The sequence below is a fragment of the Cinclus cinclus genome, chromosome 14 (genome assembly GCF_963662255.1).
Source record: "Cinclus cinclus chromosome 14, bCinCin1.1, whole genome shotgun sequence".
Lineage (NCBI taxonomy): Eukaryota > Metazoa > Chordata > Aves > Passeriformes > Cinclidae > Cinclus > Cinclus cinclus.
The window spans coordinates 17,907,731-17,924,915 of NC_085059.1; the positions used below are offsets into that span (position 1 = coordinate 17,907,731).

At 60.0% G+C, this 17,185-nt stretch overlaps 1 protein-coding gene across 1 annotated transcript; it reads right to left on the reverse strand.

The window, feature by feature from the left end:
• Positions 1–1,194: 1,194 nt before the first annotated feature.
• RNF44 (ring finger protein 44) lies at positions 1,195–8,886 on the reverse strand. The gene is given in 14 exon segments (XM_062502045.1): positions 1,195–2,616; positions 2,807–2,906; positions 2,997–3,118; positions 3,263–3,350; positions 3,518–3,642; positions 3,719–3,880; positions 4,056–4,232; positions 4,400–4,567; positions 5,032–5,248; positions 5,644–5,824; positions 8,445–8,490; positions 8,492–8,549; positions 8,551–8,693; positions 8,695–8,886. Coding segments are annotated over 14 exon segments (1,842 nt in total). The 3' UTR covers positions 1,195–2,553.
• Between the last annotated feature and the right edge of the window lie 8,299 nt (positions 8,887–17,185).

Here is a 17,185-nt window from a genome sequence, read left to right on the forward strand (position 1 = left end):
CTACAAAACCAATATGATTCCAATGGAATGGAAAAAAACAAACACTTTTAGAGCTTTAAGAACCTTTTTTTTCTATATATTAGCCTTTTTTCAAATACATACATGGGAAAAATGAGGTAACTGTAAAATGTGCAAGTAACAGAGCAAAAAAAATTATATATATATATTTATATATATATATATATATATATAAAAACTTTCTAACACAGAACACACGTCCTAGCACCTTCCGGGGAGCCGCGGGGAACGCGGGGGTCCCACCGGAGGGCCCGGGGACTGGTATAATAGAACAGTAAACAGTCCACTATCCCACCACAGGAATTCATTGGTAAACAGTGGTATCTACAGCGCAGTCAGCAATCACAAACACCCTAAATAATTGTTTTTTAGTATTTTTTTTTTTACATTTTTTCTTTTTGTTATTTTTTTTAAATGATACTTTTAGCTGCTCATTGGAATAAATTCTGCAGCACACGAGCTGTGAGCTTTCGAGTCGCCGTCAAAGGACCGTAAGGCTTTCCTGGCTCCCTGGGCACCGCGAGGGCGGGAGGGGAGGAGGGGGCGTCTCCGGGGGCGCAAAGCCGGGGACTCCTTTGGTTATCTGTCACTGAGTGAGGGACGGGGAGGGGACCGGGGTCCTGCCCAAGGGGCACCGAGCCCAGCGGTGCCAGCGCCCGTGCCACAGCGGAGCGGGTGGCACCGGGCCAGGGCCCTTGGCCTCGACGCTCCGCATGGAGGGCAGCCACCGGAGAGGTGGGAAAGGGCGGCGAGGGGGAGCCGGCCCGTAGCGCCCCCACCGCTCGCCACCCCCTGCGCCCAACCGAGCAGCGTCTGGGGTCGACCCACCGGTGGCTGGCACTGCCCTCTGGCCCTCAGCGTGGGGAACACCATCGTGCCCACCCCTGTTCCAGGCGCGGCCCCTCACCTCGCACCCGGCCGAGCCACCGCCGGGGGCCAGCCCCGTGCCTGCCCCCCGCCCCGCGGGGAGCCGCCCCCTCCCGCCCCGGTCCCTTGCACACACCGCCGCCGCGGGCGCGGACCCCGCGGGGACGGCCCTGAAAGTCTCACGGTCCTGCTGTGGCGTTGCGGACATGTGCAGTACAGTGCATGGCAGTATCAGCTGAGCACAAAAACCCCTCTCCCCACCCCCCTCACCCCACAGCCGGCTAGACGTAGCCAAGACCACGTTCCAAGCTGGTCAGACATGCATGCATATTTGTGAACATTTACATAGGGCTGGCGTCCGCTCGGAAGCTCCCAGGCGTCAGCGACGCGCCAGGAGGGGAGGGCGGTGCTCTCACCACCACCCCTGCCACCGCCTCCCGTCACCCTCCTCGCTAATTAATCATGCAAAACAACGGCCACGCGGGATTGATGGAGCCGGGCGGCGGCGTGGCGGCTTCTCCCCTGGCCCCTACATGGGCAGGGGGGGAATACGGTGGCAAGGGGACCGCTCACAGCCTCCCCCGCACCAGCCGGGCCAAGGCCAGGGTAGCACTGAAAATACTCCACGAGGTTATGAATAAACCCCCCCGCCCCGCTCTGGGGGCCGCTGCCCACCGGCCGGGAAACCGCGCCGTCCAGCCAGCAGGACGGGGCACGGGGCTACCTTGATTTACGTCGTCGGGACAGAGAAACGAGCAGGAGCCGGGGGCCGGGCAGCACCCCGGGGACACCACATGCCCAAAGCCCTAGGGACGGGGTTAGTGTCCCCGCCTCAAGCTCGGCTGCCTTGCAGGATGCCACGCGGCCTGGCGCCGGGAGCTGCGCTGGCCAGGCACAGGGGAATGAACAGGGAGAGGGGCCAGGGCTGTACCAGCACCATCCTCCCACTGGCGAAAGACTCCAAGCAGCCATAGCCCTCTGGGGCTCCCCAGGGCAGCTGAGGCAGGAGAGAGGCCGTGCCACGCTGCGCACAGGAGTGGGGACAGAGGCATTCCTGTGTTCCTGCCTTTCTGCCCCAGCCACGCCACGGGGTTGCTGGTATCCCACCTTAGCCGCACTCCGCCAGCCACCTCCTGCTGTTCCCGGGGCTGGGGTGCCGCCTGCATCAAACCCGCAGCTCTCTCTCCTCTCTCCTCCCCTCCGAGGGGAGGAGGCGCCTGCGTGCCCCTAGGGCAAACGGCCAAGGAACCGAAAACGTGACGGAAATTAAAAGGAAACAAGGGGGAAAAAAACTACCGTAAAAAAAAAATAGTGACAAAGGGAAAAAACACTAATTCCCTAGCAGAGTACAAAGACCTGGAAAGTGATGGAGCAACAACAGCGTCTTTGGAGCGCAGAGGGCACGGCCACACACCTCCCACCTCCAGCACAACACGATTCGGGGCCCTGGGAGCGCAGCGGGCAGGCGTCCGGCTGAGTCCGTGTGCCCCGGCGGGGAGGAGGAGGGCTGGCCGGGAGCCCGGACTGCTCAATGCTCACCACATCCGAGGAGAGGCTTTGGGGAGGGGGGGTAAGCGCAGGGTCAGGCCCCAGCAGCGGGCAGCGGCCCCCGCCCCAGCCCGGCGTCCTTGTCCTCTAGCGAATTGTGCGGCACAGCGCCCGCCAGCCTCAGTCCGCCTCCCGCTGCACCTCCGACGCGTCCGCCCGGCAGATCGGGCACGTGCGGTTTGCCTGCGGGCAACCAGACAGGGGCAAATGAGAGGCATTCACTGGACCCACCACGAACCACTGGCAAGGTTGGAACCACATCCCAGGAGTGCACAGTGCTTGGCCCCAGCTCCCAGTGCAAAAGGCAGCAGCACCCTATACACACAGCATCCCAAGAGGCCACCCTGCTCCCCAGAGTGGGCACAGGCAGTACCTTTAACCATTTGTCGACACACTTGGCGTGGAACTCGTGGTTGCAGGGCAGGACGCGGAGAAGCTGCCGGACCTCAAAGTCACTGAAGCACACGACGCACCTGAGGGAAGCAGCCATCAGTATGGCTCCGCTGCCAGCCACAGCCCCCGACCCCTGCCAGGCCTCCCATGTGCACCCCGAGCTCACTCACAGGGTCTGCTCGGACTGGTGGCTCTCGGGGTTGAAGCGGTAGGACGGGAGGTGCTCGATGTCTGCTTTGGTGAGTCCCCGTGGCTTGGCCTCCCCCAGCCGCTCAGCCAAGTTCAGCAGTGCCTGGAGGGAGATGCAGAGGCTGGTTCAGATCATCTCGTGTTCTGGCACAGCACCCCTCCAGGCTCTCCCCTCCCAGCAGAGCAATCAGCAACCCCCCACCCAGTTCTCCCATCCTATCACTGTAGGGAAGCCAAGCTGACCCACCTCATAATTCTCCATCTCCACATCATCCACGTCCAGGTCTAAGCTGATCGTGGGCCCCACGGCTGTTGGCGACACAGGAAGCATAGAACTGGTGGGGCAAGGACAGGGCAGTCAGCATGGGGCAGCAAACCCCAACGTCCACCCTGGCACCCTCCAGGGGGCAGAGCCCACTGTGCCAACACGGGGCCACCGTGGCCCCCATCCACACTGCCGCCCCTGCCCTACACATCCTACAATATCCCCACCGGTACTCACAGGAAATAGGGCAGGAAGCTCGGATAGTACGGAGGAGGAGGCGGAGGGGGTGGCGGTGGGGGCAGCGCCTGCTGCAGCCGGTACCGCTGGGTGTTCAGCCGCCGGGGCATCATGTGGGGGTATGGCTGCAGGAAGAGACAGGGCACTCAGAGTCATGCCAGCCCCAGTGTCCCCCAGCCCCACCCCAGGATGGGGACTCACCACGCCAAATGGCAGTTCTTGGTGCAGCGGGTCATGGGGGAGGTAATGCAGCGGCATTGAGGGCGACAGAGTGGGAGCGTGGTGAGACGGAGGGTATGTGAAGCCTGCAATGGGGTGCTGCTCCCCTCGCAGGTCCACGTCATTGTCTATCCTCTGCAGAGGCTGTGGGGGCAAATGTTAGCCTGAGAGGAGCATCCTGAATTACACCTTCCTGATGCTATGAAAACAGGGCACCCTGCCCACCACCCCCAGCTTAGACCGCAGGGGGTGCAGAAGGACAAGACCCCAAGGTGGTGGGTATATCATGTCCCCAGCCTGTCCCTCCACCCCAACTCACCATACGTGGATGTTGGGCTTGGAGAGGTACGAACTGCCCCAGGGGGGCCATGTGGGGTGGCTGGTGGGGGGGCACTGGCGGCGGGGGTGGGTGCAGGATGTAATGGTCGCTGGAGATGATGGGGGGGAATGTCTGGTAGGAGACGGGAAGTTGTTGCATGGCACATGCCTGAATCAGCTGTGGGGAGAGAGAAAAACAAGGGTCAGACACCCCTGCCCCCTCCCCAGGGCTGCTAAAGGACCCTGCACTCCCAGAAACTTGCACTACAGTGGGCTTGGGTACCCACACAACCTCTGGGTACTCAAGGCCCAGACTGTCCCCAGGCATCCCCCACTGTGACTCACCGGGGGTGGGAGGCAGCAGAGCGGGTAGTGCTGTCCACTGAACATCACTGAGCATGCTGGGAGCTGCTGGGTGCTGCACCCAGGGATGTGCTGGCCAGCGTGGATGGGGAAGCCTTGCGTCGTTACGGTGGTAACCGTGTAGGAGAGAGGGACAGGTCCCTGGTGCACCTAAGGACAAGGTGCCGAGGACACAGTCAGGGTACAGCCCTGTCTGAGCTGTCCCTGTCCTGACAGGGTCATAGCAGGACACTGGGCACTCAGCACTGGGACAAAACACCTGGTGTGCCCAGCTTGGGGGAGTTTTGGACCCTTCTTTCCTCCACACAGACATACTGATACAGTCTCCAACACAACACCATTACCATGGATTATGATGACAGTTGTCACATGAACAACCCTACAAGGGGACTGTCCCCAGCCCCTGGGAGCAGGGACCACCCTGGACATACCCAGCAGGCAGAGGGACCCCCAGATTTATCTCGGAGAGCCAGAACACCAGCAGGCTCATGGCTAGGTGATCCCAGAAGCAAGTGGCCAGAGGGGACCCAGGGACATATCACCACTCTAGACACCAACCCAAGGAACACCGCAGGACCACACTTAGGACTGGGGTTGGGGGCTGCAGCACCTACCTGGTCATGCAGATCCACCATGAATGGGTTCTGGTGGGGCGGGTGAGCGGCTGGGTGAAGCATTCGTGGCGGCGTGCTGGGAAGAGCGTAGGCACGGGGCTCATCTACAGGGATGTGCGGCTGCTGGGGGAAGGCAGGGTGCACCTGGGGCTCATCCTGGCCCAGCAGGGTTGCCAGAGGTCGGTCGCGTCGTCCCCACTGACGCCTGGCAGAGGGGCTGTGGGGCCACCGCAGGAGAGAAACAGAGCAGGAGTGACCCCCTAGGCCAGAGGGGCACCACAGCCCCAGGGAGGATGGCTACAGGAGGATCAGTGCCAGCCCAGTGCCCAAGGTGAGATGCTCAGGGCATTGTGCCAGGCCACATCAGGATGGTCAGCTCCAGAACCAGCTTCTCTGCTCACCCTGCAAGTGCCCTCTCCGTGTCCGCAGCATAAAAAAGACCCCTGCTCCCCAGGGACCCTTCATCTGGGCCAGGCGGATGTGCTTCCCTGTCAATGTCCCCCCAAGCCCCACTGGGAGCCGGTGCCTCGCCCCAGAGTAGGGCCAGAGAACCAGCCCCACATCCCCATGTACCACAGGGGACAAGGCTCCACTCCACGCCGCACCCCGTACCTTCGCCGGAGGTGGTCGGGGCTGCTGCAGGGTCTCCCCAAGAAACGGCGCTGGGCAAAAGGGGCAGAGGGTGGCCGCCTATTCACTGCCAGTTCCCATGGTCGCATTGGTGACGTCGGGAGGCGGATGGGCACACGGGACCTCAGGCTCCAGGCAGGGCAAGACAACAGCACTTTGAATTCTGCAAGAGGGACAGCAGGTCATGGCACTGTCCCGCTACCGCTCAGGCTGCTGCCCCATCCTTACAAGGATGGTGATGCCAATAGCCGGAGCTCTTGTTGCTCCTCCACCTAGAGCTGCACCCACCCCATCTCCTGGAGCTGGAGACGCCTCTGAGAAGGGCCAGGAAGAGCCTGACCCTAACTCTCTTGTTACTGTCCCTCCTCTTCACCACCAGAGTAACCCCCCATGCACACCACAGATACACACACACAGAGAAGCACTTATTTTTGGCACAGACAAAGGAAAGTGATGAAGAGCCCTGTGGCTGTGGCAGCATCCCAGCCTGCTCACCGGCCAACAGGGAGCCTGAGCATGGTATGGGGAGTTACCAGCAGGTCCTTGATGCTGCTCTGGGGGATGCTCTTTGTTGCTGAGCTCCTGCACATCCAACTCTAGAGTGACACTACTGCCCCAGTGAAGGGCACAGGAGCTGGTGCTGGCAGCAGGACTCATGGCCCTTCTCTGTCAGAGCTGTGCATTTTAACTCCCTGCTGCAAACAGGGCACACAGGTCCCCATGGAGCAGGGGACAAGCATGGGCTGTGCTGAAGCCAGGGAGGCAGTTCTGCTCCCCCAGCTGCTCCCCAAGGCAGTAGGACAGTGGGAACACTGCCTTAGCCCTGCCCCATCTCCCCTCCTGCACCCAGCCTGACTGGTTCCTGCACCAGAGCCTCCTCCCAGGACACAGCTGAACCCCTCAGCCCCAGTGGAGCCTGGCACTGTGCAGAGGAGACATCTGCATTTGGGGCTGGGCTTCCCCAGGCTCTGCTTTCCCTGGTCCCAAAAGGGCCTTCATTGGCTCCATGTGTATCCAAGATCCTCCCTGCATACCCTTCCATCGCCCAGCTTCCTTCAGCATCCACAGTACCAGGCCAGCACACAGCAGCAGCCGTGGCCCTGACACCACAGCACACACACCCCTAAATCCAGCTCACTGCAGGCTGGTGAGGTCCCCCTCAAAGAAGCTTCTTCAGCCCCACCTCCTCCTCAGTGCCCATGGCAAAGACACACCAGGGACAGGAAAGACATTCCAGGGACCTGGAGAATGCTGCTCAGCAGGGAGATCTCAGCCTAGCAGGGAGAAGCTGCAATGTCACTTTTGGGTGATGGGTATCAACAACCACTGGGGCAAGTCCGGTGCCACACACAAGTCTCTTCTTAACCTCGCCTTCATCTCCACACTTCTGTGGAGCCTGAAAGCAAATTTCTCTCTTTGTTTTGGTAGGAAAAAGGAAAAAGAAAAGCAAAAGCCACAGCCTGACCCCCCCCCCGAACCTGTCTGTGACTGTCGCCAGGGAAGGGGGTGTGCCTGAACAGGAGGTTCCTTCCACAGGGAGTTTATTCTGCCCACCTCAAAGCTCTGCCCAGCTGCAATATGACCCTGAGTGGGCTGGGGTCCAGAATGCAGCAACAACCCGGGTTTAGCACTACTCTGAATAAGCGTCTCTGAGGTGTTACTGCTTCCAGTTCCACATCCTCATTCTCTGAGCACACGTGGTGCCAAGGCCCCGTGTGATCCAGCGGGCACCTTCCAGACCAGGTACCATAGCGATGGGCTTGGGGATGGGCAGCACATCTGCAGAGGAACACTGAAGCCATACAGGGGCTCGCCTGTTCCTGGGACCTCCAGAGCAGGGAGCTGCCTATGCTCCCGGAACGCCGGGAGGGCATCCCGAGGCAGGATGGCACCCCTGACTTGCGGGACAATGCTGGCCGGCCTTCGTCCTGCCACAGCCAGCACCCATAAGGTACCCACCCTTCTGTCCCAAGCGAGCACACCCGGCTCCCTCCGCACCCGTGGCTGGAAGCCAGAGGCCACGCGGAGCAGGATGACCGTGACCCCGAGGAGGACACGGGAGCTCCGAAGCGAAGGGGATCGCGGTCCCGCAGCCCCTCGGAGGGGCGGGGGAAGGCGTCTCCCGAGCCCCGCCGAGAACAAAGTTAGCAGCGCGCCAGCGCTCACGCCCGGTGCCATCTGCTCGGGCAGAGCCCGGCTCCGGGGCTGCCGGGGGAGCCGCCCGCCCCGGAGGTCCTGCCACCCCGCTGCCACCCGCCGACGGCTCCGTCCCGGCACCCCGAGCTCTCCCGTAGCGCTTTCTCTGCCGTTCCCACGCGAGCACTGCCAGCTCCCCCACGAAAGGAGGGGTGGGGGGTCACCGCTGGTCCCGCTGCACCGGTAGCCCCTTCGGAAGAGCGACCCCCGACCTCCAACCCCACCCCCAGACCCGACCCGAACACGACCCTGAGTGTCCGGGACGGTGGCGCACGGCGGGGCGAGCAGCACATCCCGGAGCGCACCGACGGAGCGCCCCACCGCGCAGCACTCCGGGGAGGCACCGCGGCCACCGGCACCCGGGAGCGCACCCCAGCCCGCGCCCCCCGCCGCGGAGCCCTGCCGGTGCTGAGCTGTGGCTTTAAGAGCGGCCGCTCCGGGGCCATGTGCTCGGCGCCAAACAAAAGCAATAACAAAGGCGGCCGCCGGACCCTGCCGCCGCCGCCGCCCGCGGCAGGTGCCGTCGGGGGTCCGGCCCGCACCCCCGCCCCGCTCCCCCCCCTACCCAACCCCCGGTCCGCACGTACCTGCACCGATGGCCTGGGCCACCGCTCCGGTGCCGCTGCGGCGCCCCCACCCCCTCCCTCCCGCCGCTCTTTGTTCGCCGACGCCGGGCCCGGGCCTGCCCCCCCCGCCGGCCCGCCGCCGGCCCTCCCCTCCCTCCCTCCCGCCCGCCTCCCGCCGGGCCGGCCCCCTCCCCGCCGCCGCTGTTTCCGGTGCCTCTTTGTTTTCCGCGGTGCCGGGCGGCCGCGGCGGCCCGGTGTGCGCGCGGGGTGCCTGCGCCTTTAAGAGCCAGCGGGACGCACCGGACCGAGTCACAGCGCTCGGGGGCACCGGGGGCGCGCGCGGCTGGTGCGGGGGGGGGGGGGGGGGGGAGAGGGGGACGGCCGGGGGCACCGGGGGGGGGGGGGGGCGGGGGCGGTGCGGCGCGCGTCCCACGTGACCAGGCGTGTCACGGTCCGCAGCCATCTTGGAGCGCGGGGCCGCCACGCGGGGCAGCGACCCCCGCCAGGGACCACCAAGCCGGGCCCAGAACGGGAGGCACCGGGCACGCACCGCCCTTCTCAAGTGGCCTGGTGCCGCTACCGGCCACCCTGACCCGCTGGGTCAGGCCTTAAGGCTGGTGGCACCGTACCTGTGGCGCATCACTCCCGGGCCCCTCGTCACCGGGCTGGCAGCTCCGTGTTCCCGGGAGTCGCCGTGCTTCTGTGCTGGTGGGCAGAAAAACGCGGGGGTTGGGAAGCAGGGGCTCAGCTCCCTGCCACCTTCCACACTCGGACGGGAGCACGGAGGAGCTACTGCCCTCCCGCTCAGAACATCGAGTCCTTTGCCCGCACCGAGAGCTCTCCCAAGGCATCTGTAGTCAGTTCAAACTTTTATGCACCAGAAAAGCCCCTTTTGCTTCAGAAAAGCCTCCTCTCACATTAATTAATCAAGAAGCAGGAACTACTCGGACCATCTCCTGCACACCTGCAGCTCACCTGAGTGAGTCACCCGGCTGGTGGCTAACGCTGAGAGCTGGACACTGAGAGGCCGAGCCACCGGGAGCTCAAGAGGCTGTGCCACAGGCTCCCCGTGTGCCCCAGCAGCACCGCTCAGGCACCAGTCAAATCCCCGTGCTCAGCGCAGCGCATCGCAGCAGCTTCATTGAGTGCCAGATGCTGCATCCGAGCCAAATTTCCCCCGGTTACAACGCACACTTAGAAATTCCCAGGTAGGCGAGCGAGCCAGCCGGCAGCCCTGATGTAATGCCTATAAACCAGCCCTCCCCTGACAGCTGGGCTTTAAAGTGCTAACAACCAAAAGGGAGCTAATTAATTTGTAGCATCACCCCTTTCAAAGAAAACCTCAGATCGACGATTTAACAATTCAGTAGCTCATTGTTGCAATGAGCAGTCAGATTCAGCTTTGCCCGATCCCAGCCCTGTGCCCAGGTCCCTTCAGGCCCCTCTCAAGGCTCTCACCTCTTCACCCCAAATCCAGGTGTGCAGGAGGAACTAAACCAGGCTCAAGGATCCTCCAGGACATAGAGCACTCTGAGGCACGATCCCTCTACCATGACTGTCAGTAGCACCACGGCCAACTGCTTCTGTCCCCATAGTAGGGGACACACAGGACAGGAAGGCAGCACAGCAGGGCAGACCTATGATCGTGTCAGAGCCACGCACTCAGTCAAGAACTCCAGCAGGAAGAGCCAAAGGATTGAATCAGCCCAAACCTGAACAACCACCCTCCAGGTCTGTTCCACTACAGCTTCTTTGCTTCAGGAGCTGGGGACTACAGGGAAGAGAAGGAAAACAGCACTCCGTCCTTTGACCTTGCCATTGTTTGTGGGCAGAGGCAGCACTGCACCTTGACACGGCTGCCAGGACACGGTCTGATCCTGAGCAGAGCACCAGCAGCAGGCAGAGGCCACAGATGGTGAATATCTGTGCAGATACTCCCTGCAGACCCGCTCCAGCATCACCAGCTTCCCTGTGGGCAGCAGCTATCGATGTCCTCAGGATGGCATCAGGAGAAGCCATCGATGGAACACAGCTCACACGCTGCTCACGCTCCCTGCCCAGCCAGGCTGGATCATTCCCCTGGCACAGCCACACTGCACATGGCTGTGCCCAGTGAGGATGAGGCACCACACATCCAGCAGGATCAGGAGCATGTGGGAACAGCTCTGCCCACACTGTCTTAGGGACACAGCCATGCACACAGACACCAACATCACACTGCCCCAAGTACAGAGCTCTGCCTGAAAAAGCCATGTGAGGGGCCCAAATGATGCTACGGTAAGGCTGGTCAGCACTTCTGGGCCAGGACAAGGGATCCCAGTCTGGCCACAGAGACCTGTGACATCCCTGGTGAGTGGGACAGCCCATAAGCCTTAGAAAGCTCTCTACCTGCAGGGGCTACTCAGGCTGAACCTGGCTGTTCTCTAGCCAACAGGTGGCCCATCCTTTCCTTCAGGATAGCCAGGGGCCAGCAGGACAAAGTCTCTCTGAGTCCAGGCTCTTTAAGAGACCATCTGCTGCCACAGACGCGCCACCTCCCTTGCACCATATATAGGTCAGATCTGACACAGGATTAGCCAGGGTGATCCAGTGGTGAGAGCACATCTCCCACTGGAGGCTTGGTCTGCCCTGTGTTCTCCCTGACACTCAGCATGCCAATGCTTCACCTCCACATTCTCCTGGGCCTCTCACGCAAGCCCAGGGAGAGAAAGAGGCCCCAGATTCTTCTTTTTTCTCCCCAGAGCCTAAGAAAAAAGCATGAAGAAACCAGCACCAAGAACACAGAATCTCTCAGAATGCAGGGGGGAGGGAGGAGGAGTATCCCTACTCTCTCCAAGGCCCAACACAAGCACCAGAGGACATGGGACACCCCAACACGAGCAGGGTGAAGCACTTCTCCACCATGGAGATGGGGGAACAAGGAGCTCCCTCCCTGCTCCACACACCCCGTGGAGCTGAGTTCACTGGCAGTGGAGGCAGGACGCCTCCACCGTGATCACACACCACCCACTCCCACCCCCGGGCTGACAGCACTCCCATCAAACGCCTCCAGCCACACACACGTGGAGGATGCTGACATGAGGAGCGAGTAGCTGCACAGGCAGCGGAACTGATAACGCCCAGTTTCCTGTCGATCTCTCCCACGTGGATTCTCTGATGTCTAATAGCATGGCTGAGCTGCACTGCAGAGGGAGAACAAGCAGCACCTTCCTCCCCAAGAGCCAGAGCCTGTAGCAAGCCAAGACTTCAGAGGCAGCATCCACACCTGACACCTACCCCAACTGACACCATCCAGCAAGTTCAAAGCAGAGTGAACACTCACTCACAAATAAACAGCGAGCTTGCAACAAGCCTTCATTTCCTTAGGACAGGGTAAATAATGTGCAGAGATCTCCACCTTCCTTCATTTGCCCTAGAAACACCACCATGACCTGAATAGCATGACCAGAAGGCTGCAGGGTCCAGATTGGCCACCTCTGTAGCTCAGCAGCATCAAGGAATGTGTTGTGTCCTCCTCTTTCCTGGGTGGCCTCTTCTCCCCCGAACAGAAGCATGCTGAACTATACACACTTCTGTCTTCCCAGACATCTTGTAGCAGCAACTTCCACAGCTCAGTTGCACATGGGTGGGAAGAAAAGAGCATATGCCACCATGTCCGTCCCCAACCTGCTGCCTGGATAACATCCCTGGTCCTTCCTTTCCTTCCTACGACAAGACACTGCTCTTCAGGACTCCATACCCCTATGCCCTTCACTTTTAGTTCTCATTTCAGACAGCCCTTTCCTAGAACAGATCAGCAGATCAACAGATCAGACAGCCCTTTGCAATCTCTCCTGGGACAGAGCCAGCTCAGGGAGGAGGGATCACCCCTCTTTCCCTTCCCCACACAGCATCCCTGGAGTCCCCAGCTCATCTGTCACCTCTCTAAAAGCATCTCTCTGAGTCCAGCCTGCTCTCTACATGCTGTGGACAGTGTTAATGGCATCTGCCAAGTGAGCAGCCAAGGGCAGGAGGGGCCATGCTCCAGACACCTTCCCCACTGCTCTCCACTGTGCTCAGGCAGAGCAGCTCCTGCAAAGGGATACAGGCAGAGCCAGGAGCTGGTGGATGGCGAAGAGCAATTTCACTTCCACTCAGCAAAACGAAGTGTCTCTTGAAAGCGCTAGTGACAGTCAGGAAGTTGGGCTGGGTGGTTTGTTTTGCATTTTAAGAAGCCTGCAGGGACACCGACAACCTGCAACAATAATTTTCAGAAAGGAGTTCAGAGAAACTCATGATTTTGAGCAACCATTTACCCTCCCTTGTCCTTGATTAAAAATTTGCCAAGAGGCTGCTTACAAGATGCACCAAAACAGGGAGTGACCACTACCCTAAATGCAAAGGAGGTTTGCTGCAATACATCCCCGTACATCACTCAGAGAACCCCACGCCAGTGCCTGAGGTTGGTTTTAAGAGCAAAAACATGACTTTCAAACTGACAGCCCCTGCACACAAAGCGCAACTGTGCGGTGACAAGAGAGCAGCCTGGGGCACAGGAGCTGCCTGACCTCTGCTACAGCTCTCAACGGCAGATTTTTATTGTTCACCACTTTCCCAAAGCACAGGCATGGAGAGAAAACCAACTAAGACACTTGGCTCAAAATGCAAACGCAGCTAGGGAGTCCCACCAGCACAGCAGGGAAAAGACAACTTGCCGGAGGGGACTGTGCCTCAGCATTGCCAGGCTTGGGGGAAGAAGGACCAGAACACGGGCCCTCCCTTCCCAGGGGCAACAGCAAGACATGCCAGAGGCCTGGATCACCAAGACAGGCTCACCCCAGAGAAAGCAGCTCCTAACACACAGTACTGCAGGCCCATCCTCTGCTCTGCATGGCTGAGCTAAAAACCTTCATTCTGCTTTCCAGGGTAGCCGAGGAAGACCCAGAACTACAGCTCTGCAGACAGTGAGAGCAGGTCTCCGGGGACCAGCCTGCAGCTGGAAAATAATATTCCCAAGGCCTGCAATGAGCATTGCTTGTCGGGGACACTGCTCAATCTCACCCTCAATCTCATGCACACAGCAAAGTATGGAGCCCTCCCAAACCACCCCACTCCAGAAAACCCAGACATACCACACTGGACATGGGCCCCATGGTCTGCTTGTGCCCTCCAGGAAACAGCTCCTGCCCTGAAATGCTGAGGACTTGCAGGTGCAAGGGTGGAGAAAAGGATAAGCACCATGGTGCAGCTCTGCTGCCCAGAGTCAGCAGACTGGCTTCTCCCAGCACCCTTGTGAGCCAAGAGCACAGATCCACATTGCTCCCCTATGGAACTGACCTGTCTCAGGGAGCCACACAACATCCTCATGCAGCTCTATGATCACAGGGCTCAGGGCTTGGCTCTCCCAAGTTCCTGCATCAATGTTAGAGGGCTCTGGGAGAGCTCTCCAGCACTAGCAGCTTCCTTGGATTTTTTAGTAGCCTCTGGACACATCAGACTGGCGTCCTGCAGGCTGTGTCTGCATGGTGGGTACACAAACCCCTTGGCCAACCAATTACCCACACACAGCAGATGACAAACCATGTTTCTCCAGACTGGTCCAAGCAGGGAGACAAGAGATGGTGGGAAAATGCTATACCCCAGCTCCTCAATAAAGAAGTGAAAACCCCAAAAGCATCCAGAAGCCGGGCTTTTCTGAAAAAAAAAAAAAAAACAGTGCCATGCCACCTGCCACCAGCACCTCCTGAGCCGTGCCCCGCGGCCAGCCTCACATGACAGTGGAGTGGATGCACATAGGAGGAGTGGCTGTAGTGACAGCCTTACAGCTTGTGTCCAACACACAGCTGAGCCCAGCAAATCCCAGCGCTCTGCAGCTCTCCTTTACAAACTCCATACACTGCGCAGGTACACGGGCATCAGTGAGAGCTCAGTGCCCATAGCCCCAGGAAAATAACACCCAGAGGGAGACAGCCCAGTGAGTATGGGGCTCCCAAACTCTCTGATGTCCACTAGCACAAGGACTGGCTCACACCAAGCCTTAGGGACCAAGGAGAGCTGTTCAAACATGAGCCCAAATTGCCCAGGGCCAGCCCCTCTGCTATTTCAGCACACATATTCCCGGCAGGAAGCAGGGACACCCAGCAGGATAAGCACCTCAGGATAAGACTTCACCCTAACTCTGCTCCGAATGAATTTACATCATTCCCCACTCTACCCTAGGTGGCAGGACTTCAGCAGGTCTGCAGACAACCTGGGAGAAAAGTGCTGTGACCTGAAGTCCGCCCTTACCTGCCAGCTGTTATTTCATTCCCCTAACAGGTCCATAAACCAAGGATAATTAAATCTCTCCTAAACTCTCTTCCATTAAAAATAAAAATCTATAGTCCCTATTTCATTAGCTGGCTCTGGGTTTTACAGCTTGATCAATTCCCCTCACAGGGCCCTGGTCCCGGACAGGCAGATGCAAACACACAGCTTCCACAGTGTGGATCAATGGGATTTGCAAAGTCTCCTACCCCATTCCTTGTTCCTCACTCACCAAAGGGAGCCACACAGCGCAGCAGGTAGGGACAGTGAGTTTCACTGCTCAGGGGAACACCACTGCCACGCATGGCTTCAGAGGTCGGAGTTAGCGCCTGGCAAGAACAGAGGCAGCAGCAACGCTCCCTTCTCCAGTGAAGAACACAGCCACAACCCTAAAGGCAAAGCAGCTCAGCATGCCAGCAGGGTGACATCTCCCTGTTTGCTCCACGGTGAAGAGGGACAAGGCTCAGCTCCCACAGCTGACAACTGGAGTCAGAGCCCACCATAAGCACCAGCTGGGAACCAAGAGCAGCCACCACCTCTCTGACCTCCCTGCACACAAAGCGGAAGAGGCTCGTCACTGAGACCCAGGCACACAGGCTCAGTGTTTCCTGCCCTTCCCAGCCCTCTGCTGCTGCCCTGCCACACAACAACTTTCCCTTGCCAGCCTGCCAGGCCAGTAGGCTCCAGATGGCTCTTGCCACCCCTGCAAGCCTCTCCCTCCATTGCAGCAGGAGCTTCCAGAGCCTGGCAGCAGATGAAGGGACCACAGCAGCAGCCAGAGCTGCACCAAGAGCATCCAGGCAAAGCCCACAGAGTGGACATCAGAGTGTTGGGCAGCCCTTGGCCTGAGCCAGCACCCAGGTGCCCCCGCCATCTATCACATCATTTCCCTCTGTTCCAGGTGCATATCTCTTCCTCCCTCCCACCTCTGCTCAGCCAGAAAGCAGCAAGTTGCCACAGTCCAACTCCTGTCAGTGCCAGGACAGACCACGGTGGCAGCTGCAGAGGGAAGGTCCAGCAACTTCAGCTCCAGTGAGCTCTGCCCTGGCCACACAATGCCAGTGGTGGACAGACCACACCACCAAATCCTGATCTGTACTTGAACCAGCTGGTACTTGCCAGGGGATATCAGGACAGATTTCTGGGACACAAAACAGCCACTGCTTGGAGAGTGCCCAGCTCCAAGCAAGGCTAGAGGAACAAAGCTTTGCCATCCCACCGAGACTCCCTGCATGGCTGCATGCAGGGAGGTGGCACTGGAGCCTCCCAAACACACACAGGTGCCTCCTGCCTCACCTCCCATGCCAACACCTGCCCTGTCTCCACTGGCACCGTGTCCCAATGTGGGGGGGGATGGAGAGGGCGACAGTTCACCTGCTAAACCTAACCCACTGCTCAAGGTGTGTGACACCACCTGCCAAGCCCCAGAGCAGACACCCAAAGGTGACAAACAAAGGCGCCCAGCAGGCACTCCGCATTAGCAGTATTTTTAGACACCACTATGGAGCCGGCCTTATTATTTTCATTGCAACGTGCATAATTACCCACCATGCACCGCAGTGACATCAGACGCAGCCGGCTCTCCTCCGACAGCTGCTCCTCCTCCCGGGGCTCCTGCCTGGCCCCGGGGACCCACCTGCCCCGCCGGGCTCTGCCCTGCGCATCTCCCCGGGGCACAAGACCCCGCCTCGAGGAGGGCCTCGAGGTCCTGAGGCGTCAGAGCTGACATGGGTGCAGGTGACAGAGGGACAGGGCAAGGCACTGGCACAGGACAGCAAGAAGGCAAGCGCAGGGATGATCTCTGGAGCTGCAGGCACACACAGCCGGTTGTGCTGGAGCATAGGGCCAGTGTGGAACTAGTGGACAAGGTACCAGCACAAATCAGAGACGTGCTCCTTGGAAGAGGGGCTGTCCCCGGACGGAGGAACAGCACCTGCCTAGTCGCAGAGCTCAACTCTTGCCCGGGAGAGCAAACCCTGGAGTGCATCCAGCTGCCCACAACGCGGTCCCACACGTCCTCCATGGTACAGAGATGCCACGGGCCCCACACACAACCCACGCTGCAGATGAGTACAGATCCTGCCGAGCCGGTGGCACGGCTTGTGCCACTGCCACCACCCCGGGTGCCACTACCCCCACCCCGTCACTTCGGGTTCATTTGTTTCCTTCCTCCTCCCCAGGGACAACTTTACGAAGAGTTTCACCACTTCCTCTCCCGTCCCCTGTCCCACACCGGGGCTTGCCCCGAACTGGCACAGTTCACCGGGTCCGGGGGAACGGCAAACGGGACCCCGCGAGGCGCCAAGCAGGACGAAGACAACAGCATCAGCATCAGCCCCTCACTCCCGCCCGGCTGGGGTCGTGGGAGACCCCAAGAAGGGGCTCCGGCCGGGCCAGGCTCGGACAGCCCCCACGGGCACGGGCAGAAGCGCTCCGGCTCCCTCCCCGCTGCCCCCCTTGTCCCCGCGGGGCTCCCC